Source organism: Schistocerca cancellata, chromosome 3, assembly GCF_023864275.1.
Source record: "Schistocerca cancellata isolate TAMUIC-IGC-003103 chromosome 3, iqSchCanc2.1, whole genome shotgun sequence".
NCBI classification, from domain to species: domain Eukaryota; kingdom Metazoa; phylum Arthropoda; class Insecta; order Orthoptera; family Acrididae; genus Schistocerca; species Schistocerca cancellata.
This window is the reverse complement of record NC_064628.1, coordinates 185,864,965-185,888,740: the sequence shown is the minus strand read 5'-3', so window position 1 is coordinate 185,888,740 and position 23,776 is coordinate 185,864,965. Positions and strand designations below refer to the sequence as shown.

At 39.4% G+C, this 23,776-nt stretch overlaps 1 protein-coding gene across 1 annotated transcript in view; it reads left to right on the top strand.

Moving 5' to 3' along the window:
* Positions 1–23,776, top strand: part of LOC126174805 (death-associated protein kinase dapk-1-like) — a 286,891-nt gene that overhangs the window by 122,578 nt on the left and 140,537 nt on the right. Inside the window, exons 11-12 of the mRNA XM_049921178.1 lie at positions 3,939–4,139; positions 11,186–11,340. Coding sequence (XP_049777135.1) covers positions 3,939–4,139; positions 11,186–11,340 — 356 coding nt within the window. The remainder of the gene's footprint in view (positions 1–3,938; positions 4,140–11,185; positions 11,341–23,776) is intronic.

Genomic DNA, 23,776 nt, shown 5'->3' with positions numbered 1-23,776 from the left:
GTAGATAGGGCCCAATCTACAGTGGACACCACAGGATGATCCACTGTAGATTAGGCCCATTCTACAGTGGCCACCACAAGATCCTGAAGAAAATTCCAGCAGAGATGTTGAAACATCGATTGTGTGAAGAAATATGATGAAGCCAAACAATTCAGAAGATTTTAGCTTCAGTGACAATTGACATGGAAGAAGCACGCAGTCTCACATAAAGAAACTAAATATTCAAAAAAGCTGAAAATGCAAACAGAAATCAAGAACATGTGTACTAACAAGATAAAAAAATCTGAAAATCGGATGTAAAAAGCCCATTGAATTAAAAAATTCCCATTACTTTTTGGTCACACCTCATGTAGTTATATGTTGTTCAGATAGATTTTTAAAGCAATTGCTTTGTGTGTTTTTGTTGTGTATATTTGAGTTACTGTGTTGATTAAGGTTTCCAAGTAGTCGTCTTCTCAAAGTTCGACGTTACGGGATGAGCAACTGATTTCAACAGGCCTGTACTAGTACTGAAGATCATGTGTGTTAAATAATTCACTAAACTGCCATCACAGTTGTAAACATCACGAAAGTGCACATCACATTACTAAGATAGTAACCACTTGAAGGGATATTTAGTAGCTCACATAATAAGCTTATGAATAGAGGGAGTGCAATACATTTTACACGAACAATTAACTTTGAGTTACCATTTCATAATACAGTATGTGTTCCACATCTTACCAGATGTGGTGAAATGTGCTTTTTTATTGTTAACAGTTCAGAAGTACACTGCAAAACTTCAGCCACGGATGTAAACACTTGGAAAAACGTGCAGTAAAGTATTGTAGCTGAGTTGTCGACCCTTCACTCACAGCTCCAGGCTGCATTGGCTTCCACCACACAGCTTGAGGCTGCTGCCTAGGGCATCACTGTGGGGAGTCGGATGCGGGTATGCAAGGGATGTCGAGCACGTCCCATGTGTTCCCTGGTCGGTCCACAACTGTGGCTGCCCCGGGGACTGGCTGGCCTGGTCGAGTGCGAGATCATTCCAAAGTCTAGCAGGCAGTGAAAAGCTTCCTGAGGGGCTGATAGTAGGGCCTTCCCAGTTCCTTTGATGAACAGGTTTTGGGCATTATCTGTGGCTGACGATGTGTCTGAGCTGGATGCAGTCGTCCACCCTGTTCCAGAGGAAGCTTCTCGGCCTGCCAGGTCTGGGCATTCACAGAGGGTGGGTTTGCTGGTAGTTGGGAGCTGCAACGTTAGGCGTGTAATGGAACCCCTTAGGAACATGGCTGCCAAGGAGGGGAAGGAAGCCATTGTACACTCCGTGTGCCTACCAGGGGGGGAGTCATTCCGGATGTGGAAAGGCTGCTTCCGGATGCCGTGAAGAGTACAGGGTGTAGCCAACTGCAGGTGGTGGCTCATGTTGGTACCAATGACATACATCACTTTGGATCGGAGGATATTCTCTCTGGTTTTGGGTGGCTAGCAGAAATGGTAAAGACTGTCAGTCTTGCTTGCGAGATTGAGGTTGAGCTCACCATCTGCCCCATCATCAATAGAAGCAACTGTGTTCCTTTGGTGCAGAGCCGAGTGGAGGGTCTGAATCGGAGGCTCAGGCGGTTCCGTGACCATATAGGCTGCAGATTCCTTTACTTGCGCCATTGGGTGGTGGGTTTCTAGGTTCTACTTAATAGGCCAGGAGTCCACTACACACAGGAAGCAGTTACACGGGTAGTGGGGCAATGTGGAAGAGACTGGGCGATTTTTTATGTTAGAGGGCCTCACACAGAAACGGTGTCCGCCTGAAAGAGGGCAGGTAAAACACAGTAAGTTACTTTTAGAAATGATCGGTATTGTTGTTGTAAATTGTCGTAGCTTTGTTGGAAAAGAACCAGAGCTCCAAACCCTAATAGAATGTACTGAAGCTCAAATAGTTAGAGGTACAGAAAGCTGACTAAAGCCAGAAATAAGTTCAGCGAATTTTTTTCAAATGATCTAACAGTGTTCAGAAAGGATAGATTCAGTACAATTAGTGATGGAGTATTTATTGCTGTCAGAAGTAGTTTGCCTTGTAGTGAAATTGAAGTAGATAGTTCCTCTGAAATAGTGTGAGTAGAAGTTATACTTGACAATTGGACTAAACTATTAATTGGATCGTTTTACCTCAGTTGTGCGACTGGATTCGTGATTTCCTGTCAGAAAGGTCACAGTTCGTAGTAATGGACGGAAAGCCATCAAGTAAAAAAGCCATCAAGTAAAACAGAAGTAATATCAGGCTTCAATGAAGTGTTATAGACCCTCTATTGTTCCTGATCTATATTAACGATGTGGGAGAAGACCTCAGTAGCCGTCTTGGATTGTTTGCAGATGATGCTGTTATTTACCATCTTGTAAAGTCATCAGATGACCAAAATTAATTGCAAAATGATTTAGATAAGATACCTGCATGCTGCAAAAAGTGGCAGTTGCCCCTGAATAAAGAAAAGTTTGAAGTTATTCACATGAGTACTAAAAGAAATTCACTGAATTTCATTTACGCGATAAGTCACACTAATCTTAAGGCTGTAAGTTCAACTAAATACTTGGGGGTTACAGTTACAAATACCCTAAATTGAAATGATCACATAGATAATGTGAGTAGAGCAAACCAAAGACTGTGATTTATTGGCAGAACATTTAGAAGGTGCAACGGATACCACGCTTGTCTGCCCTGTTCTGGAGTATTGCTGTGTGGTGTGGGATCCACATCAGATGGGACTGATGGATGATGTCAAAAAAGTACAAAGAAGGATAGATCATTTTGTATTATCACAAAGTAGAGGAGATAGTGCCACAGACATGATATGTGAATTGGAGTGGCAATCATTAAAACAAAGGCATTTTTCATTGTGACGAGATCTTATTATGAAATTTCAATCACCAGTTTTCTCCTCCAATTGCAAAAAAATTCTGATGGCACCCACCTACATAGGGAGAAATGGTGATCACGATAAAATAAGAGAAAACAGGGCTCGCACAGAAAAATTTAAGTGTTCGTTTTTCCCATGCGCTGTTTGAGAGTGGAACAGTAGAGAGACAGCTTGAAGATGTTTCACTGAGCCCTCTACCAGGCACTTTATTGTGAATAGCAGAGTAATCACATAGATGTAGATGTAGGAGAATCAGTTATTAAAAGTGTATGGATAGCTGACACCATAGGTAAATCAGAAAAATTGCTAAATGACTAGATAGATAAGGAAATATCCTCATCAAGCAGTGGCAGGAGAAAATATATGTAAAGGTTAAAGAAATATGCAAGCTTTTGGAGCCAGTGGGCTGCTGCTTCTTTGAGAAGGATTGAAGGCGAAGGAAGAGGGATGAAGGAGAACGACTGGCAAGGTTTAGGAAATGGGAGGTACTGCTCTGTCTCATCCTGTATTCCAGAATGAGATTTTCACTCTGCAGCGGAGTGTGCGCTGATATAAAACTTCCTGGCAGATTAAAACTGTGTGCAGAAGTAAAACTGTGAGGACGGGGCGCGAGTCGTGCTTGGGTAGCTCAGTTCGTAGAGCACTTGCCCATGAAAGGCAAAGGTCCCGAGTTCGAGTCTCGGTCTGCCACACAGTTTTAATCTGCCAGGAAGTTTCATCCTGTATTGTTGCACACAGAAGGGGGAAATATAAGAAAGATTATGATTATTTACAATACAAAATAAATTTGAATTATTATTTACTTATTAAACTCAAAGAAACATTTTCTGTCATTTAGGATGTAATGCAAACCATTGTATTCTCCTTATTTAAACTTACTTTCTGTATGACAGTTCTTGTCATGCCACTTGTCCTTTTGTGTCTGTCATTTGCCAGACAGAGTGATAAATGTTTACTCTCAGATTTCCTTATATCTGTATTGGGAACTGGAACAATCTACAGCATGACATGAGTTTTATTATGTGTGTATTCTCTCATCCACAGGATGGCGGAACAGCATTACATGAAGCAGCATTACATGGTCGTACAACGTGTGTACGTCGACTGATTGCGTGCCCTGACATTTCACTTGATATTCCAGACTGTAATGGCCGAACACCTCTTCATGTGGCTTTGGCCACTGTTCGTGAGGACTGTGCATTACTGCTCTTGCATGCTGGAGCTGACGTTGATATGTGTGATATGGTAAGACATCTGCTACTAAGGTAATATTTTTTTAATTGCATGTAATTTTGAGCAGATATTACATAAATTATAAAGAAACAGTAAGCCATTTTGTGGAAATATCATTACTGTAACACTTATTACCAAAGATAGATAAAGAGTATGTCGATTGATTAAAATTGCAGTGGATAAACAGTATAATTGGCTTAAGCTGACTTTAATGAAAGTACTTCTTTTATGTAACAAATCTCTTGATAACATAATTTTAGTATTGTTCTTTATTACTATTCCTAAATGAATCAAATATATTTTAAATCGAATGGTGCTGTGGTTGTTTTTATGTACAATGGCATCAAACTTAAGAGTCCTTTTAGCACAAAATGGCGTGGATTTTCCAACTTCCTTACCTATAAAAAATAATAAATCATCATCAGATACATCAGACCATTAAAGGAATTGATTTTCTAATAGTCATATACTCTTCATTGTTGATTCTTCAGTGAAACATGATTGATTACTTACTCATTTGTGCTTCAGCCCATGTAGAGCCTTAGCCTCTCCAACAGTCGCAACTCAGTCTTAAGGATCTTCTGCTTGCCATGTCTTTCTCAGATCATTCTGTACATCATCCAGCCATTGTTTCCATGGTCTTCCTTTGCACCTTCCATCTGCCACCTGTATTTCCTCTGTAGACCTTCATGACAGATTTCTCCTCTGACATTCAATCTACATGGTCGAACCATCTTAATCTGTTGCTCTTGATTTCCGAAACTAGGTCATTATAGCCATATAGTTCTTCTAATTCCTTGTTTTTGCATATTGTCCATTGCCCTGCCTCACCCATTGCTTCAAAAATCATTCTTGTTGCTTTCCTCTCCAGTTTGTCAGGAACTTCTCTTTTGCCACAGTCATCCACATTTCGAGCCATTCATTACCATCAGCCTTATAAGTGTTTGATATATAGTCACCTCCGATTTTCTACTCAGGCTATGTGACTGAATGATCTTAGTTGGGGTCCAGTAAGCTTGATTCCTATGGCAATCCTTGCTTTCATTTCTTCACACGTGCTGTTATCATCACTTAGCAGCACTCCAAAATTCTGGAAATTCTCACATCTCTCAAAGTTGAATCCATTCAACTGGCATTTGTCTGTAACAGCAGTGTTACTTCTGGGAGCGAAAAGAAATTGAGCTTTAGTGTTGTTTAATTGGAGTCCCAAGACGTCTGCCCTTTTTCACAATTGCAAAATCCTTCTTCCAGCTCTTTAAGTCTTCAATACAGCTTAGAATCATCATTGGTGTATGCTAGGTTTTCGTTCATTTCATGCCAGTGCGTGTCATTTGCACCAATCTGATTAGTTTACATGGAAATTCCATGTCCATTTGGGTCTGATACAGACCTTTCCTTTTGATGCTGTCGTGAGCCTGTGTACAATCTACAAAGAGCTGATGCACATCCACATTATATCCATAGAAATTTTTCATTATTAGCTTTACAGTGAAGATACGATCAGTTGTTGATTACCCTGTAGAAAACTATCACCTTTTCAGCAAGTGGAGCGATCCCATAGCAGTGACTTTGTCCAAGACTTTGTATACAACAACGAGTAAAGTGATGCAGTGATAATTTTCACATATTGCTTTGTCCCTCTTCTTATGAAACAGGAAAATGATGGCCAAGTTCTGCTAGTTCAACTCATAACTCATTAAAAACAGTATAAATTGTTTCCATGGCATGATGGCATCCCAGTTAGGATTTAGATCTTGTGCTGGTGGGAGACTACATAAGAATCCTAATGTTTGTGGAATGTTCTTCAAATTGTGCTGACACATCGTAATAACATCAGAGTGTTACAATTCTTGTTGGAGCCGCAACTCACCTGTGGTTCTTTTGTATGCAAGCAAACAGCAAACAGGTGCACATAGTCAGACTGTAGCTTGCTGTATCATTTATGTATCATTTACCATAGAGAGCTGATGTCAGGTGTATCATGCACCATTCCTCTCGTCTCGTACAGAAGTCCTTTGTATAAGAACATGTATCACTGTTGCCTTAGGAATGTTCTGTTGACAAGCTGGATTCATTGTCTCATGTGACAAATGTTTCTCCTGCCAATGGTGTGCATCAACTTCTACTGGAACTCATCGGTCCAGATGACCTTTTCCAGTGTTCAAGCAGCTAATGGAAATGTTCCTGCATCCATACTTATTTCTGCGACATGCAGTGAGCATTGTGAGAAGAGTACATGTGGTGCAGTGGCTTCAGCACCCACTAGTGAGAATATGATTCTGGATGGTGTCGCTGCTCACTTGTTATTACTGTTAAGCATTGAATTTGGGGGAGGGCAGGGGTTACACTGTATTGTGGCCTGTTTATCTGCTGTTACTCTGTAATAGTTGATGATGAAAAGGGAGAGAAGGAAACGTAGTAGGTGAATATGGATTGGGGCTAAGAAATGAAAGAGGGAGCCGCCTGGTAGAATTTTGCACAGAGCACAACTTAATCATAGCTAACACTTGGTTTAAGAATCATGATAGAAGGTTGTATACATGGAAGAACCCTGGAGATACTGAAAGGTATCAGATAGATTACATAATGGTAAGACAGAGATTTAGGAACCAGGTTTTAAATTGTAAGACATTTCCAGGGGCAGATGTGGACTCTGACCACAATCTATTGGTTATGACCTGCAGATTAAAACTGAAGAAACTGCAAAAAGGTGGGAATTTAAGGAGATGGGACCTGGATAAACTGAAAGAACCAGAGGTTGTACAGAGTTTCAGGGAGAGCATAAGGGAACAATTGACAGGAATGGGGGAGAGAAATACAGTAAAAGAAGAATGGGTAGCTTTGAGGGATGAAGTAATGAAGGCAGCGGAGGATCAAGTAGGTAAAAAGATGAGGGCTAGTAGAAATCCTTGGGTGACAGAAGAAATATTGAATTTAATTGATGAAAGGAGAAAATATAAAAATGCAGTAAGTGAAGCAGGCAAAAAGGAATACAAACGTCTCAAAAATGAGATCGACAGGAAGTGCAAAATGGCTAAGCAGGGATGGCTAGAGGACGAATGTAAGGATGTAGAGGCTTATCTCACTAGGGGTAAGATAGATAATGCCTACAGGAAAATTAAAGAGACCTTTGGAGAAAAGAGAACCACTTGTATGAACATCAAGAGCTCAGATGGAAACCCAGTTCTAAGCAAAGAAGGGAAAGCAGAAAGGTGGAAGGAGTATATAGAGGGTCTATACAAGGGCGATGAACTTGAGGACAATATTATGGAAATGGAAGAGGATGTAGATGAAGACGAAATGGGAGATACGATACTGCGTGAAGAGTTTGACAGAGCACTGAAAGACCTGAGTCGAAACAAGGCCCCCGGAGTAGACAACATTCCATTGGAACTACTGACGGCCTTGGGAGAGCCAGTCCTGACAAAACTCTACCATCTGGTGAGCAAGATGTATGAAACAGGCGAAATACCCTCAGACTTCAAGAAGAATATAATAATTCCAATCCCAAAGAAAGCAGGTGTTGACAGATGTGAAAATTACCGAACAATCAGTTTAATAAGCCACAGCTGCAAAATACTAACACGAATGGAAAAACTGGTAGAAGCCAACCTCGGGGAAGATCAGTTTGGATTCCGTGGAAATGTTGGAACACGTGAGGCAATACTGACCTTACGACTTATCTTAGAAGAAAGATTAAGGAAAGGCAAACCTACGTTTCTAGCATTAGTAGACTTAGAGAAAGCTTTTGACAATGTTGACTGGAATACTCTCTTTCAAATTCTAAAAGTGGCAGGGGTAAAATACAGGGAGCGAAAGGCTATTTACAATTTGTACTGAAACCAGATGGCAGTTATAAGAGTCGAGGGACATGAAAGGGAAGCAGTTGTTAAGAAGGGAGTAAGACAGGGTTGTAGCTCTCCCCGATGTTATTCAATCTGTATATTGAGCAAGCAGTAAAGGAAACAAAAGAAAAATTCGGAGTAGGTATTAAAATCCATGGAGAAGAAATAAAAACTTTGAGGTTCGCCGATGACATTGTAATTCTGTCAGAGACAGCAAAGGACTTGGAAGAGCAGTTGAATGGAATGGATGGTGTCTTGAAGGGAGGATATAAGATGAACATCAACAAAAGCAAAACGAGGATAATTGAATGTAGTCGAATTAAGTCGGGTGATGTTGAGGGTATTAGATTAGGAAATGAGACACTTAAAGTAGTAAAGGAGTTTTGCTATTTGGGGAGCAAAATAACTGATGATGGTGGAAGTAGAGAGGATATAAAATGTAGACTGGCAATGGCAAGGAAAGCGTTTCTGAAGAAGAGAAATTTGTTAACATCGAGTATAGATTTAAGTGTCAGGAAGTCATTTCTGAAAGTATTTGTATGGAGTGTAGCCATGTATGGAAGTGAAACATGGACGGTAAATAGTTTGGACAAGAAGAGAATAGAAGCTTTCGAAATGTGGTGCTACAGAAGAATGCTGAAGATTAGATGGGTAGATCACATAACTAAGTATTGAATAGGATTGGGGAGAAGAGAAGTTTGTGGCACAACTTGACCAGAAGAAGGGATCGGTTGGTAGGACATGTTCTGAGGCATCAAGGGATCACCAATTTAGTATTGGAGGGCAGCGTGGAGGGTAAAAATTGTAGGGGGAGACCAAGAGATGAATACACTAAGCAGATTCAGAAGGATGTAGGTTGCAGTAGGTACTGGGAGATGAAGAAGCTTGCACAGGGTAGAGTAGCATGGAGAGCTGCATCAAACCAGTCTCAGGACTGAAGACCATAACAATAACAACAATCTCTGTCACCAGCAGTTGACTTTGTCTACAGCGGTTTCCCCAAAATAGAGATGTTTACATTACATGTGTAACGGCAATGGCATCTGAAAAACCCAGTGGCTGCCAAACAATAGGGATAGAGTTCTCCACGTGTCTGGCACTCATAATGTGATCATAATCAAATGTACTGATATTGTGGGTCTTTCCCATCTTGCAGTTGACTGTCCCAATGCTGACCAGTGCAAGATATGACACCCCATTCACATAACATACCAACCTACTCTGTTGCCATCTTCACAGTAGCGCAAACTGTCAAACACAGCAGCTGTCTCGCATACAGTTCATCATGACTGTGTACCTTATCTGACAGTCATCATATTCTAGTTCCTGTACTTCTAATACTACATTGAAACAGTGTTCCTGTTTAGTATTTGGTGCTGAAGGACTCATACTGAACAGCAGGTGTGTGCAACATAAAATGTAATCAAAGGGAAAAATTTTAGGTAAAGTATTCATTGCAATAGAGATAACTTGACTAGTCCTGTTGTATTTAAAATATATTTATTTTCATGCCAATATGATAACCTAACAATGAAAACTCCAGGCAGGAATATCAACCATGTAGGAAAAGATAGATTGCTACTTGTGGTGAAGAATATATGTTAAGTTGCAGACAGGCACGATTAAGACACTTACCAATCCTTTGGCTCACAGCCTTCATCAGCAAAAGAGAAACACACACCATTCATACACACATGCTAGCACATCTCACATACACACATTTGAGCGAGGTGGTCTAGTGGTTAGCACACTGGACTCGCATTCAGAAGTACAATAGTTCAAACACACGTCCGGCCATCCTGATTTAGGTTTTCCATGATTTCCCTAAATTGCTTCACGCAAATGCCGGGATGGTTCCTTTGAAAGGGCACAGCTGATTTCCTCCCCCATCCTTCACTAATCAGAGCTTGCGCTCCGTCTCTAATGACCTCATTGTTGATGGGATTTTAAACACTAATCTCCTCCTCCACACACATGACTGCCACCTCCAGCAACTCTGGCCACAGTGCCAGAAGGTGCGACCTGCCGTAGTTAGCAGTTGTGTATGCGTGAGGTGTGCTGGCTTGTGTGTATGAGTGGTGTGTGTTTCTCTTTTACTGATGAAGGCTGTGGCTGAAAGCTTTATGCAGATGTCTTTTAATAGTGCCTGCCAGCAACTTAACGTGTATTCTTTATAGTAAGTAGCAATCTATCTTTTCGAACATTGTCAGTAGGATAATCTTTATGGCCGAAGAGTTACTTTATGTAACATTGTAAATATTTGTAAACTGGGTCAGTAAAAGAAGTTGAATGTTCGCTAATTGTAAAGGATGCTGTATGAGGAATGTACAGCGTTTTATGAGACGATTTTACTAGGGCGACGGAAACCTAATATCAGCATGTGTTCTGTGCATTTGTTGAACCATAACTGTTTGAATGTAAAGTAACTGAACTGTTTTCTGTTTCTCTCTGAGGTGAAAGAGATCTGCTTCAAAACAAAATATTTTTGTTTTACATCAGCAGATTTCATTATCATTACATTGGTAGTGATGTATGGCCGTGGAAGCATGTTAACACGAGTGTTTCGCTATTGAAATGTATTTTACAGAGATCAGTGATGTGGATTGTGACTGGGAATGCTATAGTGAACTACTGGAATAGTTTAATGACATAATGGATAATATTTGATACACCTACCTAAGAACATAATATATATCCATGGTAGCTGTTTACAGATTCATGTAGTTCCACATGTACTATGGAATAGCACCACTGTGTAACACACATATTATTCACTACAAGTGACAAATTCCCTTAGTATATGCTCGAAAGTCACTGAATGATTGTGTTCACATATGATGAAATCTTTGATAGCAAAAATAATGATAAATGACAGAAATGGGTGACTATTGTATGGATTCTTGGTTTCCTGGTTTTCAGATGTGGACACAATATAAATTCACTGAATCTCAAATATGAATGAACTGATCAGAATCATGGTACAGTTAACTATAAAACAGTGAAAAATAGAATCATGGTGAAAGTAGACTCTCACTTGTATTAAGTGTTTTATTTATTAAGAGCAATATTATCTTCTCCAAGAATATTGCAAATTACCCTGGAGAAATCTTGCATAAACATGTACTGTTGTTCAGTAATTTCTGACCTTTGGTATAGGGACTGCAGAAATTGATAATGACCCTTCTAATTACATTCGAAACACTGTGTTTATAGGAGGGTGATGCACCTATTCATCTCGCTTCACGGACTGGCCTGCTGACTGCTGCTCAAACTCTGTGTGCTTTTGGTTGTACGGTTGACATTGCAGATGCAGATGGCCTGTATCCTATTCATTTAGCTGCACGCTATGGCCATGGAGAAGTCGTTAGGTAAGAGCATATTTTAGTACAAGAATTAATAAGAATTTAAAATTCATTGTAATAATTAAGGTTATGATAATGTAGTGGTATTAACAGAATCTTCCATCGGTTCTTGGTAGAACAACATTATAATAATAAATGAAAAGCACCAGTTTGCTTTTGTTCTACAATATTACTTTTATTGCTAACCGGTTTTCAGCTTACCAGGCCCGATAAGCCGAAAACCGGTTAGCAATAAAAGTAATATTGTAGAACAAAAGCAAACTGGTGCTTTTCATTTATTATTATAACTAGCTGACCCGGCGAACTTCGTACCGCCTAACAGCCAATGAATGTCGTGTTACCTTTTAGCTGAACTAATTTAGGCTTTGATGAACGTAATACAATGATACAAAATAATATTAATATAGATAGGAATATAAAAGTATTTTATTTTCATGAATGATGGTGAATACATACAGAATGAGAATAAAAATTAAAAAAATAATAATAATTAAGTATTTCAAACACATGTCAGAAAAAAATCATTGAAAACTATGTTATGCAGGTTGGGATACACTCTGATTAATTCATTAATCGGATTTTCATTCAAGCACCTTGTGGTAAACGACATTCTTTGTTTTTTGGTCAGGCGCAAGAACAAATAATGCGGATGGTTTGCCTACACGTGAGCATGCCACGTACAATTGACCATGAGAAAAACACGCATTTTCTATATTGAGGCCACAAATAGTCAAGGATTGGCCCTGTGATTTGTTGATCGTCATGGCGAAGGCAAGACGAATCGGGAATTGAATTCGTTTAAACTCAAAGGGCATATCTGTTGGGATCATCGGAATCCTTGGAATAAGAACTTCCTCATCTTTAAATTTTCCTTTAAGTATCAACGCGTGAATCACTTTGCTCATCAGTTTTCTTATCACCAAACGCGTTCCATTGCACAGTTTTGGTTGGTTTAAATTTCTAAGCATGATGACTACCGAGCCAACCTTCAGTTGTAAATTGTGCGGTGGTAAACCAGGCACATCCAAGGAGTTCAAAAATTCAGTTGGATAATTAGTGGCTTCTTCTTTGTTTGTTACACAGTCGATAGATTTGAATGAATAGAGAGTACCTACGATTTGATTTTGAATTATAAAATTGAGGTCATCTACATCTTTATTTTTAGCCGCCAAAATTGCTCGCTCACTTAACCATTTAGTATTTTTGTGGTTAGCAATGATATTCGGAAATACTTTGTTGATAAGCTCGTCTTTTGATGAGACGAAATTGCAAAAATTTGGAGGAAATGAAATCAAACCGCTCGATTCGTCAACAGGAACACGGCCATTACCGATAGTCAGCAATTGCTTCGAGAAATCATCAGCAGGTAGATCGTTCACGAATGCAACTCTCATATTTACAGACAGTTGAAGTTTGTTTACATATCGCCACAGATTTGATGCTTTGAGGCAAGCGTTTATTTCGTCGGCAGCAGTAGATCTTGGAATTACTGGCAGTGTTTGTCGGAAATCGCCAGATAATAAAATCATTGAACCACCAAAACATCTCGAGTCATTGCGCAGATCTTTTAATGTTCGGTCTAGTGCTTCCAATGCGCGTTTGTGCGCCATTGTGCATTCATCCCATATGATGATTTTTGATGCTACTAAAACTTTGGCCATTGCGGAGTGTTTCGAAATGTTACATGTTGGTTGTTCAGTAGTTTGAAGGTTTAATGGCAATTTTAACGCTGAGTGAGCCGTACAGCATCCGTCTAACAATGTGGCAGCTATTCCAGAAGAAGCAATTGCTACTGCAATTTCGGATCTCGCACGTACAGTGGCCAAAATCAATGACATGAGGAATGTCTTCCCAGTTCCACCGGGGGCATCCAAAAAAAATAAGCCACCATTTCCATCATCAATAGAAATTAATCAGTGTATCATAGACTTCCTTCTGCTTAGGATTCAACAGTGGTACATTCGTTTGAACTGATTGGATTAGTTCATGTGGATCATATTCACGTTCACGTTCCAATTCTCTATTAAATGTGTCATTCATTCCGCGATCTGGCACTGGCATTCCTAACCTAACTAACAAACTGCCGCACATGAGGTAACACATATCTTTGATCAAGAGCAAAGCTTGGTTATGCATCTCCTCATTCGCCTCAAGATCGGGATTTCTTGAGCTGACACGAATTCAATATAAAATGTCTTCTGACATGTTATCTTTGTATTTGTTCCACAGGTCACATGGGTTCGATGGGAAGCATGTCGAAATGATGATAGCAAATAATGTGCATATCTGACTTGGAGATGCAGAAATAATTGCTTCAGCGATTTTCGTGTCCCAATGAGTATCGTTTTCAAGCAAATTCAGCTCTTGACATGCTGCACGAAATGTGGGGCACACTATACCATTAACAGTTCGTAGTGATTCAAATGATGTTGGCCCTCGAACATGTACCAGCAACAACCACAAATAGAAACATTCATCATTCTTCGGATGAACTGTGTAAATATGACCAAGAGCATCAGCAGAACGCATATCTGGATGACCAGGAACTGCATCGCCTTGCTTCCGACGTTGAAATTTCTTCGATGTAGCGTTCCAAGTGTAATAACGTGGCATTTCCGAGTAAAGCAACGTTCGTGCGGACGGATCGTTTTGACAAATCGCAAAGAAACTGGTCAGTGTTGTCGCTGGAGGTTTTTCGGCACATTGAGCAGCATTCGACGCTGTGAAATATACTCTCTGACCGTTCTCTAGATGCACCACCAAATGTACAACAGTGGGATAACGTTCGTGAATAGGGAATGAGAATATACGCCAAATTGCTTCACTCCAGTTCACATATCTACCAACTTGATAGCGCGTGATTTCATCGTTGATATTGGATGTTTGGATACCAAAAACCGCCATGTCGCTCCCTTTCATGACATATTTGCAAATGTATTTAATAGATTTGACCAAATTGCAATACTCAACATTACAATGTGCCTTGAATGTTTTGGAAAGAAGTGGCGAATATGGAACAATCCAACTGTTGTTAACTATGAAATCGTTTCCTTTCACTTTAGTTGTGATAGTTCTACCATTATCATCGGGCGATCGACACCGATACAGTGGATAACCATCGTTGCCTGTAATGGTCTCTGCCGTGAATTTTCGCGGATACCGTTTGGAACACTTGCCGTCGACCATGCACGGTGATTGGCGGTTGATAGTGCCACATGGTCCATGAATCATATTCGTGATTACAACATCATGTAGGTTTGGATCGGTTTCAGGAGCAGGAATCTCCCCACATATGATGTCATCTATTTGATCTGGCCGAATTCTGTCTACTAACCAAATTAGAATGTGAGCATGCGGTAGGCCTCGATTTTGCCATTCGACTGAATACATCCAGCATCGAGTAATTCCAAAGACGTGTTGCTTAACAATGTAATTTATTAGTGACCGAATTTTTTGCTTGAAAACCCGTGCGGTGATGTCGTGTCGATCACTTGATGTTTGTCCGGGAAGCAGCAATTGAATAATTTCCATCCATTTCGAATTACATGTAAATGTAATGAATAGATCTGGCCGACCATAATGACGAACATATGTCATTGCATCTTGCGCATATTCATGCATATGACGCGGGCTACCTGTGTACGTCGCTGGTAAAATAGTCAGTCGACCAACATTTTCTGAATCTCCTTCTGTGCTTATTGCATCGCGTAAATGAATATACTCTTCCGAACGCAATTTAGCTTGATTCAACCGGATGAAAGTCAGGCGCTCCGTTTCGATTTTAACGTACATGTCAACGCAGTATTGTTGAAGCAGTCGACGAAATCGCAACAAATAATTGTCAGAATTTTCACGAATCATCAAACGATATGCGTAATAATTCATCGAACTAACCTTCTTGGTAGTTTCCTCACCTGAAACAAATACAGTAAAAATTGTATTTTAGATCCCCTAATAGGTTAACGACTCTTACAGCTACTCTCTACTAAATTAGGAGTGACAACATTTTTTGTGTACCAAAAGCAAACAGAATAAAATGTATATCAAGTTAAAATGAAAACAATGATATTGATCTTACCATTCAATGGATTAATCATTTTGATATTAAAGTGATATCCATCGTCTCCTTGCCAAAACATCAGCGGGTATTGTAACGCGTCATATGAATGGTGTGTTTCATATATTCTTTGTAGTTGCCCAGTATTGCGTCGTGTAAGCACAAATTCACGTGTTTCCAAGTTTTCACCAACAATCAGGATTGCCACTTCATCGATTGTTGGAGCATTAAATGTGCGTTCATGTGTTCCAGCTGGTCTTTTATCTGCTCTGATTACAACTTTATAGTCATCACTTGGCATGCGCTCTAAAGCAGTCTTGAACAGCCTGACCAATGCATGATGTTCATGAAGCATTTGCTGCAAATCTTGGAGAATTGCTCTTTTCGTAGCTGTGTTGATCCATTGACGCCAGTCAAGTTGTTCTTCCATATTGCCCATGAAGTATATTTGTAAGAATTTGTGCTGTGCACCTTCAATAGGTTGCAATGATCCAATGCGATGGCAAATCTGGCCTTGAATCTGTAAATTCAAAGCCATAGTTATAGTTAGATTTACAAACACTTTTTTTTTCAAATAATAACATACCATTTTTATTTTAGAGACAAATACAGAAATCTAACAAACTACATTCCAATTTTTTTTTACAATCATAGAAAATAAAGTTTTTAACGTAAATTACCTTAAATGTCGGATTATATCCGTGTTCTTTGATAATTTAAATAATTAATGGAAAATCTCATATAAAGATGTGAAACAAATACTAACAAAGAGATAGAGGGGCTGGCCAGTACTTACCTCAGCTCAGTACAGCCGATAGATACACATAAAACAGAACCGAAAATTACATTCCTAGCTTTCGGAACAGATGTTCCTTCATCAGGGAGGAGAGAGGGGAAAGAAAGGGAAGAAGGGAAAGGAGATTCAGTTACTCACAACCCAGGCTATGAAGCAACAGGGAAAGGAAAATAGGGATGGTAGCAAGGATGGAGGCATGGTTGTCAGAGGGAAGCCAAAGATATTCTACTGTAAGTACTGTGCCAGCTTGAAGCTGGCACAGTACTTACAGTAGAATATCTTTGGCTTCCCTCTGACAACCATGCCTCCATCCTTGCTACCATCCCTATTTTCCTTTCCCTGTTGCTTCATAGCCTGGGTTGTGAGTAACTGAATCTCCTTTCCCTTCTTCCCTTTCTTTCCCCTCTCTCCTCCCTGATGAAGGAACATCTGTTCCGAAAGCTAGGAATGTAATTTTCGGTTCTGTTTTATGTGTATCTATCGGCTGTACTGAGCTGAGGTAAGTACTGGCCAGCCCCTCTATCTCTTTCTTTGATAATTTCCGCCCCAAATGAAGTCATTTGGAAACAGACATTGTATTTTTGAGTGTTCGCTAGAAAATTTCGTGATTCTAGTGTTTCGCCATAAAGCAGGGAACGCAATGGCTCTGGTGGCGGGACCACTAATGGCAATGTCACTTTACCACTAAGGCAGCACAAACCAGGCATTTCACCAGCAAACTTCAATGCGCCACAATGCTGACAAACACCGTCCATTGGACCAATGCAAACTAAACGATGCAAGCTGTAGTCGATGGTGCAATCATATCGAAACGCTGCTCGATTCAAATCAATACTTGAACCATTTCTTCTTGCACTTCGAAGATTATTCCTCTGTTCATCTGTACGATAAGCTCGACGATTTCTCGTTTCTAATCTAGCCGTTTCACGGGCTGCCTCTCTTTGCTCTTGTGTTTGAGAAGCACGAATTAAGGCCCTTCTTTGCTCCATCCTAACGCGGCGCTCTTCTCGGGCAATTTCTCGTTCTTCGTCAGATAATTGACTCGCTATATTCCGTTGCCTAATTGCATTACGGCTCCGCTGGGAAAGACTAGATCTTCTAGGACGCGGCATTTTTATTAATAGTAATACTGAATATGCACTTGCACAAAACCACATAAGACAATCGAGACATAGACAATAGCTTATCGAGAAAAATCATAGACAACCTATGAAAAGACATTTACACTTTTGTTAACCTGTAGAATAAATCTTTAATTAATTTAATAAATAGTTTACACAAATTAATGTCTAAAACAAACAAATATAACAGTACCTACCTGAACTTTCGAGACATTTTACACAAAATAAATTTCTGAACGCACACATAAATAGTTGTTACAGTATTTGACAGGATTGGACAACAAATGTTTGACCTGTAATAAACAAATGAGCATTTATTGAAATGATTAAGTATTCATTACACATTTCTGAACGCACGCATAATATTTTTCAATCTTTTCTTAAAAAAAAATACACATAATAGTTTATTCATCCATTTTAAATAGTTTATGAACTCATGCATAAATGTCAATCATTACTTACAGATTTTGACAAAAAAATTTGACAGCTCTGAAACTAAAGAACTTTTAGGGAAAATAACGCATTTTTCAAGTATTTGTCAATTTGTCATTATTTTTAAGATGCATTCTGCTATTCGGGACGGAGACAAATCCAACAAATCAAAAACCATGAAAATTTTTATTTGTCAATTTTTCATTATTTTTAAGATGTATTCTGCTATTCGGAGCGGAGACAAATCCAACAAATCAAAAACCATGAAAATTGGTCCCGCAGATCTCGAGTTATAAGTGTTGTAACAAACCCGACTTTGTTTTATATATATAGATGTAGTGGTGGCGGTGCTGGTGCAGCAGCTGCAGATTATTTTTTTGCTGATCGTGGAGTTTTTAGAGTGATTTGTTCTTTGTTTGACGTATATCTATGTCTTGATTCATACTTGGCAGGTCTCCTTAAGGTGTGTGGCTGAAATAGTTTTGCTAGGACTATCATTTCCTCTTTTTCCTGTTCCGTTCAGTCCTGGCAGAGGTTTGAGTCCTCCCTCGGGCATGGGTGTGTGTTTTTGTCCTTAGGATAATTTAGGTTAAGTAGTGTGTAAGCTTAGGCACTGGTGACCTTAGCAGTTAAGTCCCATAAGATTTCACACACATTTTGAACTTTTTTGTTCCATTCACAAATGGGAAGATGGGAGAACAACTGTCAATTTATATCCGTATGAGCTTTAATTTCTGTGTTTTTTTCATCATAGTCATTTTGTGAGGCATTTGCGGGAAGAAGTACTATGTTGCCCAACTCTTGTTGACGTGTATAGCAATAATGGAAATTCCTGATGGAGCAATGTGTAAAACAAGGAAAAGGCAGCCACTCATCTATAGTGGATTGATGCCTGGAACACAGAAACACACCATAGAAAATAGAATTCACACTAGCTCTTTTTGTAGCAAATGTGCACACATACACATGCACAACCACACAGATATTCAAATGTATACTCCCGTGGCCATGGCAAGACTTGTTCACATTAAAAGTCTATGTTTCATTGCTGCAAATCAAACCTGGGAATATATACTGATTGTGAAGTTGTTTTTTGACATATGAAAAGGTTAATTTTGAAAAACATATTTAGTTTATCAAGAGTACTTGGTCGTTTGTATTCTCCTGTTTATTTATTTTCTTGTTTTTCCCATCGTTGTCCTTCATTGCCGTAAACACAAAAGCTAATCACCTGATTCACTCACATCATTCGTTTGGTTTGTTCTAGCTTTTCTGTTTTGATGTGTTCCTTATACATTACATTAGTTTTGTTATAATTCATTTTCAGCCTACTTACAACTTGCTCCATTAATTTCTTTCATACATTGTTGAAGTTTGTCTCCATTAGAACCGAAAAGTACATTGTCAGGAACAAAATGAATGTAGTTATAATATAACATATTTCTTTGTTTTCCAAGGTTAAAAATCTGAAACCTTTTTCTAGGACTGTTTAGAATATTTTTCTGAAACTAGAATATATCTGCCTGACTCCATTTTAAGTGCTTAATTTATCACTAACCTGATAAAAACTAATGGAAATTGTAGCATTGAGATGTATCTTTTTCATTAGATGTAACATAAGATAAATCTGTGCCTTGTTTCTCAAGGGCCGAAAGTATATATTCTGCCAAAACTGAGTAAAAATATTTCTCATGATCTGCGAGTCCCAAACAGTGTGCTTATTCATACTCATCGTTCAATTCTATATTTTCATTCATTACTTGCAGATGTTCCATTGTGCTGTATGTTCCTTTAAAAACACATTTTTTTGTTGTTTTTTTGTGCTTGCTTAAAACCAGTCTTTCCTTCCTTTCCTTAAAATCAGTCATTCCTTCTCGTCCATCCATCTAAACTGTACCCCTTTCCCTAAACTTCTCCATTCAGTTTCCTTCACCCCTCTTTCTTCACCTTCAGTTCTTCCGCCAGAGGGAGCCACTGGCTCCGAAAGCTTGTAAAAGTTATCTGTCCATTTACATTATATTATCAATAATTGATTATTTTCATTGTTACATATTTTTTGTTTGTTCGCTTGCTTGCTTAAAACAAAATAAATTTTCCTCTGCAGCAGGTACCAAGCTTAGTTAATAACTTGTAAATTATGGAAAGGAGAATTACTTGACTGTAGTTTTTCATTTATTGTTTATTTATTTACTGATCAATTTGATTATTCATACGGGAATTATCTCACAATGATATAAGATTCGCCATCATAATGAAATGCCGGCCGGTGTGGCCGAGCGGTTCTAGGCGTTTCAGTCTGGATCTGCACGGCCGCTATGGTCACAGGTTCGAATCCTGCCTCTGGCATGGGTGTGTGTGATGTCCTTAGGTTAGTTAGGTTCAAGTAGTTCTAAATTCTAGGGGACTGATGACCTCAGATGTTAAGTCCCATAGTGCTCAGAACCATTTGAACCATTAAACCATAATGAAATGAAAATAAATAACACATACAGAATATATTAGTATGGTTTTATGAGGATAGTATAAGTTGTCGGCTGTGGTCTTGATGAAGGAACCATCCCAGTATTTGCCTGAAAAATAATGGAAAAACTAAATTGGGATTGCCAGACAGAGCAAACATGCTTATCAATATAAGTGTTTTAACAACTTCAGTGACTCAATTGATTGGTCCCTGTTACACAATTTGGTCAAGATAACTTCAAATATGCGACATAGTTTTGCACTTCATTGCTGCACACCCTAAAGACAACCTCTGGTTACTTCTGGCACTTAATCATGCTGCTCTGCCCTTTGCACTAATTCCAGTTTGTTGGGAAACTGACTGCAGGACCATTATGTATCAACTATTATGTATCAAACAAAAGCGCTGGCAGGTCGATAGACACACAAACAAACACAAACATACACACAAAATTCTAGCTTTCGCAACCAACGGTTGCCTCATCAGGAAAGAGGGAAGGAGAGGGAAAGACAAAAGGATATGGGTTTTAAGGGAGAGGGTAAGGAGTCATTCCAATCCCAGGAGCGGAAAGACTTACCTTAGGGGGAAAAAAGGACAGGTATACACTCGCACACACACACATATCCATCCGCATATACACAGACACAAGCAGACATGTTGCTCTATCCTGTGTAAGCCTCTTCATCTCCGAGTAACTACTGCAACTACATACTTCTGAATCTGCTTAGTGAATTTATCTCTTGGTCCCTCTACAGTTTTTACCCTCCATGCTTCCCTCTAATACTAAATTGGTGATCCCTTGATGCCTCAGAACATGTCCTACCAACCGATCCCTTCTTCTAGTCAAGTTGTGCCACAAACTCCTCTTCTCCCCAATTGTGTTCAATACCTCCTCATTAGTTATGTGATCTATCCATCTAATCTTCAGCATTCTTCAGTAGCAGGACATTTCAAAAGCTTCTATTCTCTTTTTCTCTAAACTGTTTATCCTCCATGTTTCACATCCATATATGGCTACAATCCATAGAAATACTTTTAGACAAGACTTCCTGACACTTAGATCTATAATCGATGTTAACAAATTTCTCTTCTTCAGAAATGCTTTCCTTGCCATCACCAGTCTATGTTTTATATCCTCTCTACTTCAACCATCCCCAGTTATTTTGCTCCCCAAATAGCAAAACTCCTTTACTACTTTAAGTGTCTCATTTCCTAATCTAATACCCTCAACATCGCCCGACTTAATTCGACTACATTCCATTATCCTTGTTTTGCTTTTGTTGATGTTCATCTTATATCCTCCCTTCAAGACACCATCCATTCCGTTCAACTGCTCTTCCAAGTCCTTTGCTGTCTCTGACAGAATTACAATGTCATCGGCGAACCTCAAAGTTTTTATTTCTTCTCCATGGATTTTAATACCTACTCCGAATTTTTCTTTTGTTTCCTTTACTGCTTGCTCAATATACAGATTGAATAACATCGGGGAGAGGCTACAACCCTGTCTTACTCCCTTCCCAACCACTGCTTCCCTTTCATGTCCCTCGACTCTTATAACTGCCATCTGGTTTCTGTACAAATTGTAAATAGCCTTTCGCTCCCTGTATTTTACCCCTGCCACCTTTAGAATTTGAAAGAGAGTATTCCAAAGTATGTTTTATGATATGCTTTATATTACTTTATCATTGAACTATTTTTCGCAGCAAGCAGTACCCTCCGGTAATTTTTTTCCATTTCTTTACCTTTGATAGTAATCTAGGAGCTGTAGAATAGTAATGCTTTTGTAAAGACTGAGAAATTTAAGTGTCTGAGAGTACTTTATAACACTGACAGTTGTCCCTCTAGTTTCCTTAGTTGCTGTTGTTGAAGTAGCTACATTTTAAAATGTCTCTCAAAAATTAATTTGAACATTGTGCAGACTTTGCATGCACCTTGTTTTCCATATACACTACATCCCAGGTTTGATTTGCCAATACCATAGAAACAGTATGTATTTTCTTTTCTGAGAAGTTCTGTGGGTTTTACCAAGACTGTCTTTAGCTTTATTATCTGATAATAAGGATTGTGAAGACCAAGACCCCTTACACATACTTTACAATTATCTGTGTTGATATCTGTAAGTACATAGTTTAAGATTGATGCTGAACTTATTGATACTCTAGTTGCAGTATTGTTTGCCATTATTGTCATGCCAAAAATGATCAAAATGTGTAAGAAGTTATTACTAATTTCTCATTAAACCTATGCTAATATTCATGTCAACTTTTTCAAGGACTCCAGTTAATTTGTTGAAGAAAGTGTCCACATTACTGCCAGACAAACAGTTACAGAATTAGTAACTTCTTGTGGATGCCCAGCTTTGTTAGTTGATCTTGTGCTCACCAGTGTGGTACATTCTACCTTTCGTGTACCTGTGAAAGAAATGTCTAAACTGGTTCAGATATTTTCAAGGAATGAGTTCCTGTTATCATGATTTATCCCTGGGGGTGGGGGGGGAGGTGGGGGGGGGGGGGGGACTGTAATCCAGCCCATGACAACAGTTATCTGTCCACGTGTGGCCCCACACTTACCTGCTATACTCTCACTAATTAATGCCACCAACCTCCCTTTCCCAGTCCTGTTGACGTGCAGACTGTACCTAGTGTAGGCCCATCTCTAGATAGTCCTTACTGGCACATTGCAGTGAGTGCCCAGTCAACAGTCATCAGTGCCATCTCCAGCAACACATTTATTCACCATAAAGCACTGCCAAGTCATGATGCTAGGACAGCCCAACCGTGCTCACGTTTCTGCTACTGTTTAGTTGGCTCACAATCTATGAAGTATTTTCAATCTCTATCCAAGCTGTTCCCAGCCCCACCCGTTTGTCACTATCAAATCATCTTTCATGAAATTCTTCTGCAAAGACCCTAAACCCACCATCTGATACAACACAGCACTTAGACTGAAAATGCTGGTGATCTGATACTCGTCTCCTAACACCTCCGGCAACTGAGGGTTGCTACCTAGCAGAAATATGCTCTTTTCCCTAATGTTAATGTTATTCCTAACCTTCTTACTCATAGGCAGAGTCTACTGCACATCTACTGTTACACAATACTGAATCTCCTCTTCTTTCATCTCTGACAACTGGAACCTGTTACTGGTAGACTCAACAGAACTATCATAGTAACTGCCATCTCCTAGACTTATGCCAACTGCAACTGCCAGTTCCCAGCCCCCCCCCCCCCCCCGCCCCACTAATGCCTTTTTCGCCTTCATTAGCTCTCTCCCAGTATCATCGAGACGTACCCGAAGAGCCGAGATCTGCCTTTGCAGCTCCTCTATTAACCTGTAACTGCTGCATATTTTGCAGTTTCAAGAGAGGGCTTCAGTGACCTCCCCAGAGTTCTCCCCACTACATCCTCCCTCCTTCCACTCTCCTCGAATGATGCTATTTGGTACAGTTCCCACAATGCATCCCATTATTTATTTTCCTATGGCAACTCTCACAGTTTCTACTCATGGCCAAATAAAATAGCTATAGCAAAGGAAAAATAATCTCTCAATATACCCTAGCGAAGTTGAATAATTAG